Source organism: Pristiophorus japonicus, chromosome 1 (assembly GCF_044704955.1).
Source record: "Pristiophorus japonicus isolate sPriJap1 chromosome 1, sPriJap1.hap1, whole genome shotgun sequence".
In the NCBI taxonomy this organism is placed as follows: domain Eukaryota; kingdom Metazoa; phylum Chordata; class Chondrichthyes; family Pristiophoridae; genus Pristiophorus; species Pristiophorus japonicus.
This window is the reverse complement of record NC_091977.1, coordinates 477577679-477591362: the sequence shown is the minus strand read 5'-3', so window position 1 is coordinate 477591362 and position 13684 is coordinate 477577679. Positions and strand designations below refer to the sequence as shown.

The 13684-nt window shown below is 43.1% G+C and overlaps 1 protein-coding gene across 7 annotated transcripts in view; it reads left to right on the top strand.

The window, feature by feature from the left end:
* LOC139276526 (SWI/SNF complex subunit SMARCC1-like) overlaps positions 1 to 13684 on the top strand; it is a 257461-nt gene that overhangs the window by 206054 nt on the left and 37723 nt on the right. For all 7 annotated transcript variants that reach the window (XM_070894634.1, XM_070894638.1, XM_070894637.1 and 4 more), the window contains one exon: positions 11078 to 11351. In XM_070894634.1, coding sequence (XP_070750735.1) covers positions 11078 to 11351 — 274 coding nt within the window. The remainder of the gene's footprint in view (positions 1 to 11077; positions 11352 to 13684) is intronic.

The following is a 13684-nucleotide window of genomic DNA, read 5'->3' as shown; positions in this document are numbered from 1 at the left end:
TGGTGGAGCAGACTCGAGGGGCCAAATGGCCTACTCCTGCTCCTATTTCTATTTCTAAAAGGTTACAAGGTAATCCCTCATGCTGTTGGATGGGTAGAGGATTGGTTAACTAACAGAAAACAGAGTTGGGATAAATGGGTCCTTTTCATGTCGGCAAATTGTAACAAGTTGGGTGGCACAGGGATCGGTGCTGGGGCCTCATCATAGGCAGTCCCTCGGGATCGAGGAAGACTTGCTTCCATTCTTAGAATGAGTTCTTTGGTGGCTGAACAGTCTAATACTGAGAGCCACAGTCCCTGCCACAGGTGGGACAGACAGTCGTTGAGGGTAAGGGAGGGTGGGACAGATTTGCCATGCGTTCCTTCCACTGCTTGCGCTTGTTTTCTGCATACACTCGGCAATGAGACTCGAGACGCTCAACGCTCTCCCGGATGCACCTCCTCCACTCAGGGCGGTTCCTTGCCAGGGACTCCCAGGTGTCGGTGGGGATGATGCACTTTATCAGGGAGGCCTTGTAATGTGTCCTTGTAATGTTTCATCTGCCCACCTTTGGCTCGTTTGACATGAAGGAGCTCTGAGTAGAGCACCTGCTTTGGTAGTCTCGTGTCTGTCACTGCTTTCCAAATGCGCTGCTATTACATCTTTAATAATTGATTCCAGCATTTTCCCCACCACTGATGTCAGGCTAACTGGTCTTTAATTCCCTGTTTTCTCTCTTCCCCCCTTTTTTTAAAAAGTGGGGTCCATAGGAACTGATCCAGAGTCCATGGAATTTTGGAAAATGACCACCAATGCATCTCGGTTAAATGATTGGGCAAAAATTTGGCAAATGGAGTACAATGTGGGACAATGTGAGGTTATCCACTTTGGTGGGAAGAATAGAAAAGGAAAATATTTAACTGGAGATAGTTGACAGAATGATGTGGTGCAGAGGGATCTGGGTATTCTCGTACATGAAACACACAGTTAGCATGCAGGTACAGCAAGTAATTATGAAGGCAAATGGAATGTTGGGCTTCATTGCAAGGGAAATGGAGTATAAATGTAGGAAAGCGTTGCTATAACTGTACAGGGCCTTGGTGAGATCACACCTGGAGTACTGCGTACAGTTTTGGTCTCCTTATTTAAGGAGCGATATTCTTGCATTGGAGGCAGTTTAGAGAAGGTTCACTAGGTTGATTCCTGGAATGAAGGGGGTTGTCTTATTAGGTAAGGTTGAGCAGGTTGGGTCTGTACTCATTGGAGTTTAGAAGAATGAGAGGTGATCTTACTGCAACATACAAGATTCTGAGGGGGCTTGACAGAGTCGCTGCAGAGAGGCTGTTTCCCCTCATGGGGGAATCGGGAACTAGCGCATATAGTTTCAGAATAAGGGGTCACCCATTTAAGTCGGAGATGAGGAGGAATTTCTTCTGAGGGTCATGAATCTTTGGCATTCTTCACCCCAGAGAGCTGTGGTAGTTGGGTCATTGAATATATTCAAGGCTAAGACAGGCAGATTCTTGATCGAGAGGGGAGTCCAGGGTTATGGGAAACAGGCAGGAAAGTGGCGTTGAAGCCAAGATTAGGTCAGCCATGATCTGATGGAATGGCAGAGCAGGCTCGAGGGGCTAAATGGTCTACTCTTGCTCTGATTTCTCATGTTCTTATGACCTAAACGTTGAACGACTGAAGCCATAGTCTGCGGCTCCTTCCACAAACTCCATAACCTTGCCACTGATTCCATTTCCCTCCCTGGCAACTGTCAGAAACAAAATGTTTGAAACCTCAGCACCCTGTTCAACACTAAACTCAGATTGCAACCCGACATCTTCATCGCAACGACCGCTGATATCAGCCTATCTGCTACTAAAAACCTTATCCATGCCTTTGTCACCTCCAGAATCGAGTATTTCAATGCTCTCCTGACAGGCCTCTCATTCTCCAACCTCCAGAAGCTGATGCTGATCCAAATCTCTGCTGCCTGAATCCTAACTTGCACCAAGACCTATTCAGCCATCATCCCTATGCTCACTGACCAACATTGGCTCCTGGTCCCCCAGCTCATTTAATTTAAAATTCTCATCCTTGTGTTTCAGTCTCAACATTGTTCCTCCCTATCAATGTAGCCTCCAGCCCCAAAATCTCCATTCCTTTCTCTCGTCTCTTGTGCATCTCCCCTCCTTTCTTTTCACCACACCATTGGTGGCTGTGCCTTCAGCTGCCTAGAGCCCATACTCTAATTTTCTCCCAAATCCTCTTGACCACCTCCTCCGTCTCCTTTGACTCTCCTTGAAACCCACCTCTTTGACTAAGCTTGTGGTCAGCTCTCCTCGAATTGCTTTCTTTTGATCATTTGTTATTTTATTAATTGCACCTCTTGTGAAGCAACAACAATAACTTATATTTATATAGCACCTTTAATGTAGTGAAAAGTCCTAAGGCACTTCAAGGGAGTATTGAGATAAAAAAATTTGACACCGAGTTGGTAAGGAGAAATTAGGGCAGGTGACCAAAAGCTTGGTCAAAGATGGAGATTTTAAGGAACGTCTTGAAGGAGGAAAAAGAGGCGGAGAAATTTAGGGAGGTAATTCCAGAGCTTGGGGCCTCGGCAACAAAAGGCATAGCCATCAATGGTTGAGTGATTATAATCAGGGATGCTGAAGAGGACAGAATTGGAGGAGCGCAGACATCTCGAGGAGGGCCGGGGGCGGGGGGGGGAGCGTGTTGTGGGATTGGAGGAGATTAGAGAAAAGCACTTTGGGATATTTTTCTGCATTAATGGCGTTCTTACAAATGCAGCTTGTTTAAAGTGCATCTGGCTTCACGACAGTATATTCGGCCAAGAATGGGCGGGAACAGCACTGAACCCTGGGAGTGACAGATGGAAAACTGACTGTTTTGTGAACGCAGTTGTAGTCGGAAGAGTTTGCAGGCATGCATAAATTGTTCAAATGAGGTACTTAAGTGGTCTGTACATAACTATTTTAAATTCAAATCTTAAGAGTCATGCAGAAAATTGATTGTGCTGCCTCTTGGGTAGATGAGAGAATTATAGACTCAAGTGTTACAACCCAGTAAGTAATTAGACAGATTATTATTTAAACAGTTTAGATAACTGTATGCTGCTCCATTGTTGTTGCATTTCAGTGAACTGTAATGGTGTTTGTTCACTTGAACTATGAAAGCCTCCCAGAAATATAGTTATAGTTTGTCATTCCAAACTTCAGTTATGGCTGCAGAGCATTTTGTTCAGTGTAGTACCATTTCTGAAGTGCTGTAACTTAGAGGTCTATCATTGCGCAAAGTGGGAGCGATTTGAGGTGACTTGCATATGTGCTCCCCTGATGGCTGAGTTAATCCATTAAGAAACTTAAGCTATGCAGAGTTTACTACATTCAGCCAAGATCTCTGGGCCACCGTTCCGTTGCTGTTGATTATTTGTGGATGTCATGTGAGAACAGAACAGTTTGGTCGTGCAAAAGCAAAATACTGCGGATGCTGGAATCTGGAATGAAAATGCTGAAAATTTCAGCTGGTCAGGTAGCATCTGTGGAGAGAAAGCAGAGTTAAGATTTCGGGTTGATGACCCTTCATCAGAACTGGGGTGTTCGGAAAGAAGACATTCTTCAGCACTCGAAGGGGAAGAAAGAACAAAAGGGAAGGTCTGTGATGAGGTGGAAGGCAGGAGAGAGAGAGAGAGAGATAAAAGGGATGATGGGCCAAATTGAAATGGTAATGCTCGGAGTTAGAAAAACATTCGTCAATATAGGATGTGAATGGCGGGATCATGACCGGTTGCCATTGGAGACAAGGAGAAAAAAAGAGAAACGGGGCGGGGGGGAGCCAAAGATTGGCAGCGGTCTGAAATATTTGAACTCGATGTTGAGTCCAGAAGGCTGTAAAGTGTCTAAATGAAAGATGAGGTGCTATTCCTCAAGATTGCATTGAGCTTTGAGGAACAGTGTAGGGGACCGAGGACGGAGAGGTCAGAGTGGAAATGGAGCAGAGAATTAAAGTGACGGGCGACCGGAAGCTCGGTCACATTTGCGGACTGAACGGAGGTGCTCTGCAAAGCAGTCGCCCAATCTACACTTGGTCGCCCCAGTGTAGAGAAGACCACATCGTGAGCAGCAAATAAAGTATACTAAATTGGAAGAAGCTGTTTCAGCTGGAAGGAGTATTTTGGGCTCTAGATAGTGGAAAGATAGGAGGTAAAAAGGGCATGTGTTGCATCTCCTGCTCTTACATGGAAAGGTGCCGTGGGAAGGGGAGGGTGTGCTCGGGGTGACTGCGGAATGGACCAGCATGTTGCGGAGGGCGCGGTCCCTTCGGAATGCTGAGAGAGATGGGGAAGTTGTGATTGGTGATGGGATCATGCTGGAGATGGCGGAGCATGATCTGTTGAACGTGGACACTGGTGAGGTGAAAGGTGAGGACAAGTGAACCCTGTCATGAATCTGAGAGGGAGGGACAGGGTGAGGGCTGAGGTGCAAGAAATAGAATGGACACGGTCGAGGGCCATGTTAACCACGGCCTGAGGAAAAAGGAAGACATGTCCGAGGCACTACTGTGAAAGGTGGCGGCGTCAGAGCAGATGTGACAGACGGAGAAACTGGGAGAATGGAAAGGAGCTCTTACAGGATGCGGGGTGGGAGGAAGTGTAGTCTCGGTATCTGTGTCAGTGGGCTTATCGCGGATGCTGGTCAAAAACCTATTCCCGGAGATGGAGAAGAAGTTGAGAAAGGGAAGAGTTGAAAATGGACCATGTGAAGGTGAGGGAAGGGTGTGAAGTGAATGAAATTTTCAAGTTCAGAACAGGAAACGGCACTGATGCAGTCTGGTAGTGTTTCTCTCTGTGGTCGAAGAGCCTGCTAACGCACACTGTCAATTCTCTCTCAGTATAATGGATGCTTTGGGGAAAGTCAGTTTGGAAGGATGTTGCAAAACTCTATTAACAGGAGTATTACCCCCACTGAGAAGCCTGATATGGTTCCAGAATGCTCCAGATGCGACATGGGACTTATTTAATCCTGCTGGGCCAGTGATTAAACTTTACTAAAGTGGCAGAGTTTTACAGAAAAGATAATATTCAAAGAGTTAACTCCCCTGGTTGCTCAGTGTGTCCGGTAGCACCGTGGTTATGTTACTGGACAATCAATCTAGGGAACCCCATGTTTACATTTGTAAATTAAAAAAAATTGGGATCTGAAAGTGACCATGAAGCTGTCAGGTTGTCGTAAAAATCCAACTGGTTCACTGATGTCCTTTTTAGAGAAGGAAACCTACCTGATCTGACTTTGATATGACTCCAGTCCCACACCAAAGTGTTTGGCTCTTAACTGCCTTCTGAATTGGCCTAGCAAGCCACTCCATTGTATCGAACTATTGCACAGAAGATTAGTGACTGGTAATGAACAATACTTGGCAGCGATGCCCTTATTTTAAGAATGAATAATTTTTAAAAAGTTGAAGTTTCATCCATTTAAAAGCAAGCTGTATTTTCCCACAGTTGAGACAGAGACCATTGCATCTTTAAGAGAAAAATAGATAAATATTGAAACTGAGCACGACACAGGACAAAGGGGCAAAAGGATTAGCAAAGAGCTCGTACAGATACCATGGAATAAATGGCCTTCCTTCTGTTCTATAAATCTTTACGGTTTGTAAACGCCAGGCACATAAATATTTCCATTCTCATTGGGCTGTATGATTTTAAAATTGCGTACTGTCGTTATAATGTTGCTTAAACATCCAAAATGTTGCTTTACTATTTATGCAAAACTACTGAAATCACAGCTTTGAACAAAATCTATGAAAATAATCTTTTTCAAATCCCAAAGTCTGTCTTCTTTGCTTTTTTTCTGCACCTAATTTTACATGCACTTCAATTTGACTCCAACTTGCTCTATTTTACACTAAAATTTTTAAAATGATTGCTATTTAGCTCCCAATTGCCATTGTGCTCCTGGCTCCCACTGTCCACATTGGAGGTGACAGCAACTTTGAAGCAATTGCCACTCAGCTTAAAGCTGACATTGGAGTCAAGTTCTTCAATGAAATAGCGAAGAAAACATATTGACATGGTTACATGATGGATGCAACCAAAGTAACATTTGCCTTTTCTTGAATCTGAACAGGAGAGTATAGTATACTCAGCCCTCAGTTAGAGAGAAAGATAATAAAAGCTATACACGTGGAATCAGAGTGGAAAAAGAGCAATTGGGAGCTGGGATGATATTTTTCATCCTTTGGTTTTGTTTTTATGCCATTTGAATAATGTATATTGGATCACAATCTACATAAGAGAAGGTTGTTTGAGTCTCTGTTTTTCTGAATGTGACACTCAGTGACACGCTGCCTTTTGAAAAACTACGTCTTGTTAAATGCTACTTAAATTTAGGACAAAGGAATCAAACCCATGAAAGAGTGTAGCCTGTTAATTGAAAGGTGCGCAATCTATAAAGAGTGCTGTAAAATTCATTCACTGTACAGTTGTGTATTAACAGGACAAGGCAGGCAAGAAATGATGAATGCTACATTAAAACGTTTATTTAAATACAGGCACTTAATGTGAAACATTAATTTTTATTCTGAGTTTATAGTTGGCTGTATGTGTAATTATATTGCAATGTATAATGTATTCACTTCACTTTTGTGAAGTTTTATTCCTTCTGCAAATAGGCTAATTCGCATTAGCGGATGTATCCGTTCTAAACTTGTTTTTGCCACTAACTACATTAGCTTAAACAATGCAAGAACACAGTAAAAATGAGAAAGCGATACATCGGCTGGAAGTCAGTAGGTCAAGTTGCATATGTTGTGGTCCTTCACAATCTATAGGGGGACATAAATTCAATATTGATAAGTGCTAATGAGAGGATTTACAAAACAAAGATTGTTAATGTTTGAAAGAAAACTGTTGCCCTGACTTGCCTACTGTTGCTATCCTAGTAAGTGCAAGCTATATGTGTAGGCCACCCTCATTTATATTATGGTTCATAAGACTATCGGAAAACTAGAGCAGCATTACATAGCAATGTACTGCATAAGTTGGAGAAGACTTTAGATTACGGACATGTTAAAGGAAATTGGTCGTCTTAAGCTAATTGTTTTAATTTTAAGCCAGGAGCATTAGTATTGAACTAACTATGGACATTACACTAATAAAATTAGTTAAGCTTCAGGAATAGCTTTATTACTGAAAGAACAGAATTTAGGGGACCCAGTACACTAAGCTAGATCACTGGCACGGAAACCATTTGGAAGTGAGTCACTACAGAGGTATAGTATCTAAAAACAATTACAGGTACTCCTGTAGTTGTTACAAGTGCTCTAATGTTTCCCCTTGCATCTCTGTGAAATGCCTTGGGCATTTTTCTGTGTTAAAGTTACTATATAAATGCAAATTGTTCCATCATCGTATCCTGTACAAGGGAATGTAATTTTAGAAATCAAACTAAGCCACATAAATCATCATCTTATAAATAGTGAGAAACTGTTCCAGTGGTAAACGGAGGGGACAGATTTATGGTGATTGGCAAAAAGAACAAACATGAAACCTTTTTTCACACACTGAGTTGTGATCTGGAATGCACTGCCTGAAAGAGGGGTGGAAGCAGATTAAATAGTAACTTTCAAAAGGGAATTGAATCAATACTTGAAGGGAAAAAATTTGCTGCGCTGTGGAGAAAAAGCAGGGGACTAATTGGATAGCTCTACCAAATAGCCGAAGATGGGCTGAATGATTGGAAAACGGCTGTGCCCCAGGAGGCCATAAATGCAGAATCAATTGAGGTGTTGAAAAATTAGTTAGATGCTTATTTGTAAAGTAAGTAATGTGGAGAACGGCAGTGAAATTGGCATTAAATATATAGAGCTGTCACAGCTAACAAAATAGTATTAGGCTGGCTTGACTGAATGGCTTCCTACCTAAAACACAAATGAATATGTTTTAAAGACTTTATCTGTGCGTTCTATGTCTCCTATTTTCTTTTTCACTCTGACTTGGCAGGGAGGTCGGGGCGGGTGAGCTAAGGGGACGTACGCGGGGGTACTATGATGTCATAGTAGCTGTGATGCAAGTTTGGAATCGGACCCAACCAGTAGAATGAAACTATGTGCATAGAGCTGTGCTGGGGCGAATAAAAGGAATTGGAGATTTATCAAAAACTAGGATGAGTGCCTGATTCTAAATAATCACACGCTGGAACATAGAATGGTACAATTGAGAGAACATTTTTAAAATCTACCAGTGAAGTTGAAGTAAAAAAAAATTGTTTAAATTCCCTTGGAGTAAAGGAAAGCAAAAATGGAAGCTGTAGTCCTTAATAAACATATAAATAAACTCCCCGATGTCTCAGTTGATAAAGCTACCAACTGTTGCACTCAACTGTGCAGGGTACAAGTTAAATTCCAAATATGTGCTCTGTTGGCGGGTACTACAAATGGTCTGCGCACGCCCAGGGTACAAATTGGGAAATCATCTTGCTTCTGATTGCTATGCAATGGTGTCTGATGATGGGATTAGGTTTGGCCACACCAGTCAGCACGTACTGTCCAGATTCGCACCAAGACTTGCCACTTGTGGAAGTTATTTGATGGCCCTGACACCCTTGGAAGTATGCTCCAGCAAGGGTCTATGCCTTCAGAGGGGAGAACATTGGTTTACATGCTCATTTGTTGCACAGTCATAGAATCATAGAAATTTACAGCACAGAAGGATGCCAGTTGGTGGTGAACTATCCAGTCTAATCCCACTTTTCAGCTCTTGGTCCATAGTCTTGTCGGTTATCGCACTTCAAGTGTATATCCAAGTACTTTTTAAATACTATCCAAGTTTCTGCCTCTGCCACCCTTTCAGTCAGTGACTTCCAGACCCCCACCACCATCTGGGTGAAGAAATTTTCCCCTCAAATCCACTCTAAACCTCCTACCACCTAGTTTAAATCTGTGTCCCCGAGTTATTGACCCCTCTGCTAAGGGAAATTGGTCCTTCCTATCCACTCTATCGAGGCTGTCATAATTTAATACACCTCAATTAGGTCTCCCCTCAGCCTCCTGTTCCAAAGAAAACCACCCCAGCCGATCCAATCTTTCCTCGTAGCTAAATTCTCAAGTCCAGGCAACATCCTCGCAAATCTCCTCTGCACCCTCTAGTGCAATCACATCTTTCCTGTAATGCGGTGACCAGAACTTCACACAGTACTCTAGCTGTGTGGCCTAACCAATGTTTTATACAGTTCAAACATAACCTGCTCTTGTATTCTATGCCTCAGCTAATAAAGGCAATTATCCCGTATGCCTTCTTAACCATTTTATCAACCTGTCCTTCCTTCAGGAGTCTGTGGACATGCACTCCAAGGTCCCTCTGATCCGCTGCACGTCTCATTAATTATGTATTCCCTTTCCTTGTTCGCCCTCCCCAAATGCATTACCTCACACTTCTCCGGATTGAATTCCATTTGCCACAGTTCTGCTCACCTGACCAGTCCACTGATATCATCCTGAGTCTACAGCTTTCTTCTTCTTTATCAACCGCACAGTCGATTTTAGTATCATCTGCAAACTTCATACCCATTATATTCAAGTCCAAATCATTGATATATACCACACAAAAAGGGACCTAGTCCTGAGCCCTGTGGAACCCCACTGGAAACCGCCTTCCAGTAACAAAAACATCCATCGACCATTACCCTTTGCTTCCTGGATCCAACTTGCCACTTTGCCATGGATCCCACGGGCTTTAACCTTCATGACCAATCTTACCATATGGGACCTTTTCAGAAGCTTTGCCACAGTCCATATAGACTATATTATTTGTACTACCCCCATCGACACTCCTTGTCACCTCCTCACAAAATTAAATCAAGTTAGTCAGACATGACCTTCCCTTAACACATCCATGCTGATCAATCCGTGTCTTTCTAAATGAAGATTTATCCTGTCCCTCAGAATATTTGCCAATAATTCTGAAAGATGCTAAACCCTTTAATGTTTCCCCTCTCTCTGTTTGTTTATTTCATCTAATACATCACACTCTTCCTCCCTGATTGCAATGTCTGCATTGGCCCTCTTGTGAAAACAAATGCAAAGTATTCATTAAGAACCATACCCTCGTCTTCCGCCTCCACACGCAGATTACCTTTTATGGTCACGAATAGCCCCTACTCTCTCTTGAGTTATCCTCTTGCTCTTCATGTATTTATAAAACATCTTTGGGTTTTCCTTGATTTTACTTGCCAACATTTTTTTCATGCTCTCTTTGCCTTCCTAATTTCCTTTTTAATTTCACCCCTGCACTTTCCATACTCCTCGAGTTTCTGCAGGATTGAGCCCTCGGTATTTGCCTCCCTTTTTTTCTTTATCCTTCCTTGTATATCCCTTGATATCCAGGGGGTTTGATTTGTTAGTCCCACCCTTTTTCTTTCAGGAACATACTTGCTCTGAATCCTCACTAACTAACTTCTCCTTGAATGCATCCCACTGCTCTGACACTAATTTACTTTAAAGTAGCTGTTTCCAGTCCACTTTAGCTAAATCATATCTCATCTTAGTAAAATTAGCGCTTCCTCAATTGTTTATTCCTGGTCCATCTTTGTCCTTTTCAATAACTACCCTAAATCTAACTGAATTATGATCACTACCACCAAAATGCTCTTCCACTGATGCCCCTTCCACCTGCCCAGCTTCATTCCCTAAAATTAAGTCCAGAAGCCCCTCCTCTCTTCTTGGGCTTGCTATGTACTGGCGAAAAAAGTTCTCCTGAATGCATTTTCAGAATTCTGCTCCCTCTATACCTTTCATACTAATTCTGTCCCAGTTAATATTACGGTCTTTGAAATTCCCTACTATTACTGCCCTATTGCTTTTGCAGTTCTCAGAAATTTGCCGACATATTTGCCCATCTATCTCCCTCTGACTATTTGCGGCTCTATAGTACTCTCCCAGCAGTGTGATTGGCCCTTTTTTGTTCTTCAGTTCAACCCATATGACCTCACGATGATCCTTCTTAACATTCCTGCCCTTCTTTCAGCCATGTCTCAGTAATAGCTGTAATAACAGTGTTTATGTGTGTCGTCTTTGTACTTTGTTTCAGCTGGAACAGCAGCGACAGCAGCTGCTCACGGAGCGCCAGGCCTTCCATATGGAGCAGTTGAAATATGCTGAAATGAGAGCTCGGCAGCAGCTAGAGCAGCAACAGCAGCATCAACAACAACAACAGCAGCAGCAGCAGCAGCAGCAGCAGCATTCGCAAAACACCCCTTCTGCCCCCGGAATGCAGCAGCTGGGTTCTATGGGTATGATGCAACAAGGTTCAACACCGCCACCTCCTTATCCGATGATGCACCATCAGATGCAGCAACAACTAGGTCAGTACAATGTTGTTGCATTGAGGAAATAAGCATTTGATTTAACCAATTGTGCAGATCAATAAAGGACCAAACGTGACTGTGTCCAGTTAATGGTTGTCATCTCAGTTAAACACCAAGACAAGTTTCATTCGAGCTCCTCTTGATGCCTTACTTGGTAAAGACATCATGTGATGTGCTACTAAGCCAAAAGAAGCTGGAAGGTCTCTGGTTTGGATTTAATGAATATTAGATATCTGTGGGGTGCTAGGAAGGGCGAATCGACCATGGTTTCCAGCTCCAGGATGTTTTCTAGAGTTTTTGCTAGAAACTATGTTCATGTGTGGGCCTTGGTTGAGGCTGAGCTTTGAGGCTACCCTTCCCCCACTCACTGTCTAGATTTACATATGAACTGTGGTCACCAAGGCAACGTATTGGAGGCTGCCAACATTATATAACTGTACTGTGGTTGGAACTGGTATCATGCATGTATTGGATGGCGGGGGGTGACAAAGGAATTAATAGGAGAGAAGAACATTATTGAAACATGTCAATTATACAGATTGTCAGTATAACCAAGTCTCGTACAGTGATCAGTCATTTACTAACCAACACACACAATTATGCAAAAAGCCATCCACAGTGAGAACATTGTTGCTGCATCAATGCATTTTGAACTCGGAGTTAACCTGTAAAACTCAACAGACTCCTGGCTGTGGAATTTTCCATCAAGCAGGAATGGAAATAATTCATATCACTCTTCTGTATCCTCTTTTGGCTTGTCATCTGAGCTCATCAGTTGGCCGAACAGTTGAGGTTATCCACTCAAACCGACATTCACTGCATACAGGATTTAACACAATCGTGGCATTTAGGTGCCGTTAAAATTGAAAAGCGTCCCAAGGCATTTCGCAGAGGCTTCAGGGGTAAAAACATGAATGCTGAGCCAAAGGAGGGGAGACCAAAAGCTGTCCGGTCTTTTTCAAGGAGGGTCTTAAAGGAGAGGTGGAGAGAAATAGAATTCGAGTATACAACACAAACGGGCCATTTGGCCCAAACAGTCCTAGCTCCACTTGAGTCTCCTCTCCTCTTTCCTCATCTAATTATCAGCATAACCCTCCATTCCTTTCCCTCATGCTCATCTAGCTTCCCCTTAAATGCATTTCTTTGCCTCAACTTCTTCCAATGGTAGCGAGTTCCACATTCTCACCACTCTCTGCGTAAGGAAGTTTCTTCTGAATTGGTGATTATCTTATATTGATGGCATCTAGTTTTCTTCTCCCCCCCCCCCCCCCCCAACAAGTGAAAGCACTCTGTCGACACAATCATAAGTCGCATCATAACATTAGAGATTTGTTTTAGACCATTACACAACACAAATTTCTTAACATAAGAACATAAGAATTAGGAACAGGAGTAGGCCATCTAGCCCCTCGAGCCTGCTCCGCCATTCAACAAGATCATGGCTGATCTGGCTGTGGACTCAGCTCCACTTACCTGCCCGCTCCCCATAATCCTTAATTCCCTTATTGGTTAAAAATCTATCTATGACTTGAATACATTCAATGAGCTAGCCTCAACTGCTTCCTTGGGCAGAGAATTCCACAGATTCACAACCCTCTGGGAGAAGAAATTCCTTCTCAACTCGGTTTTAAATTGGCTCCCCCGTATTTTGAGGCTGTGCCCCCTAGTTCTAGTCTCCCCGACCAGTGGAAACAACCTCTCTGCTTCTATCTTGTCTATCCCTTACATTATTTTAAATGTTTCTATAAGATCACCCCTCATCCTTCTGAACTCCAACGAGTAAAGACCCAGTCTACTCAATCTATCATCATAAGGTAACCCCCTCATCTCCGGAATCAGCCTAGTGAATCGTCTCTGTACCCCCTCCAAAGCTAGTATATCCTTCCTTAAGTAAGGTGACCAAAACTGCACGCAGTACTCCAGTTGCGGCCTCACCAATACCCTATACAGTTACAGAAGGACCTCCCTGCTTTTGTACTCCATCCCTCTCGCAATGAAGGCCGACATTCAATTCGCCTTCCTGATTACCTGCTGCACCTGCAAACTAACTTTTTGTGATTCATGCACAAGAACCCCCAGGTCCCTCTGCACCATAGCATGTTGTAATTTCTCCCCATTCAAATAATATTCCCTTTTACTGTTTTTTTTTATCCCCCCCCCCCCCCCCAAGGTGGATGACCTCACACTTTCTGACATTGTGTTCCATCTGCCAAACCTTAGCCCATTCGCTTAACCTATCTAAATCTCTTTGCAGCCTCTCTGTGTCCTCTACACAACCCGCTTTCCCACTAATCTTTGTGTCATCTGCAAATTTTGTTACACTACACTCT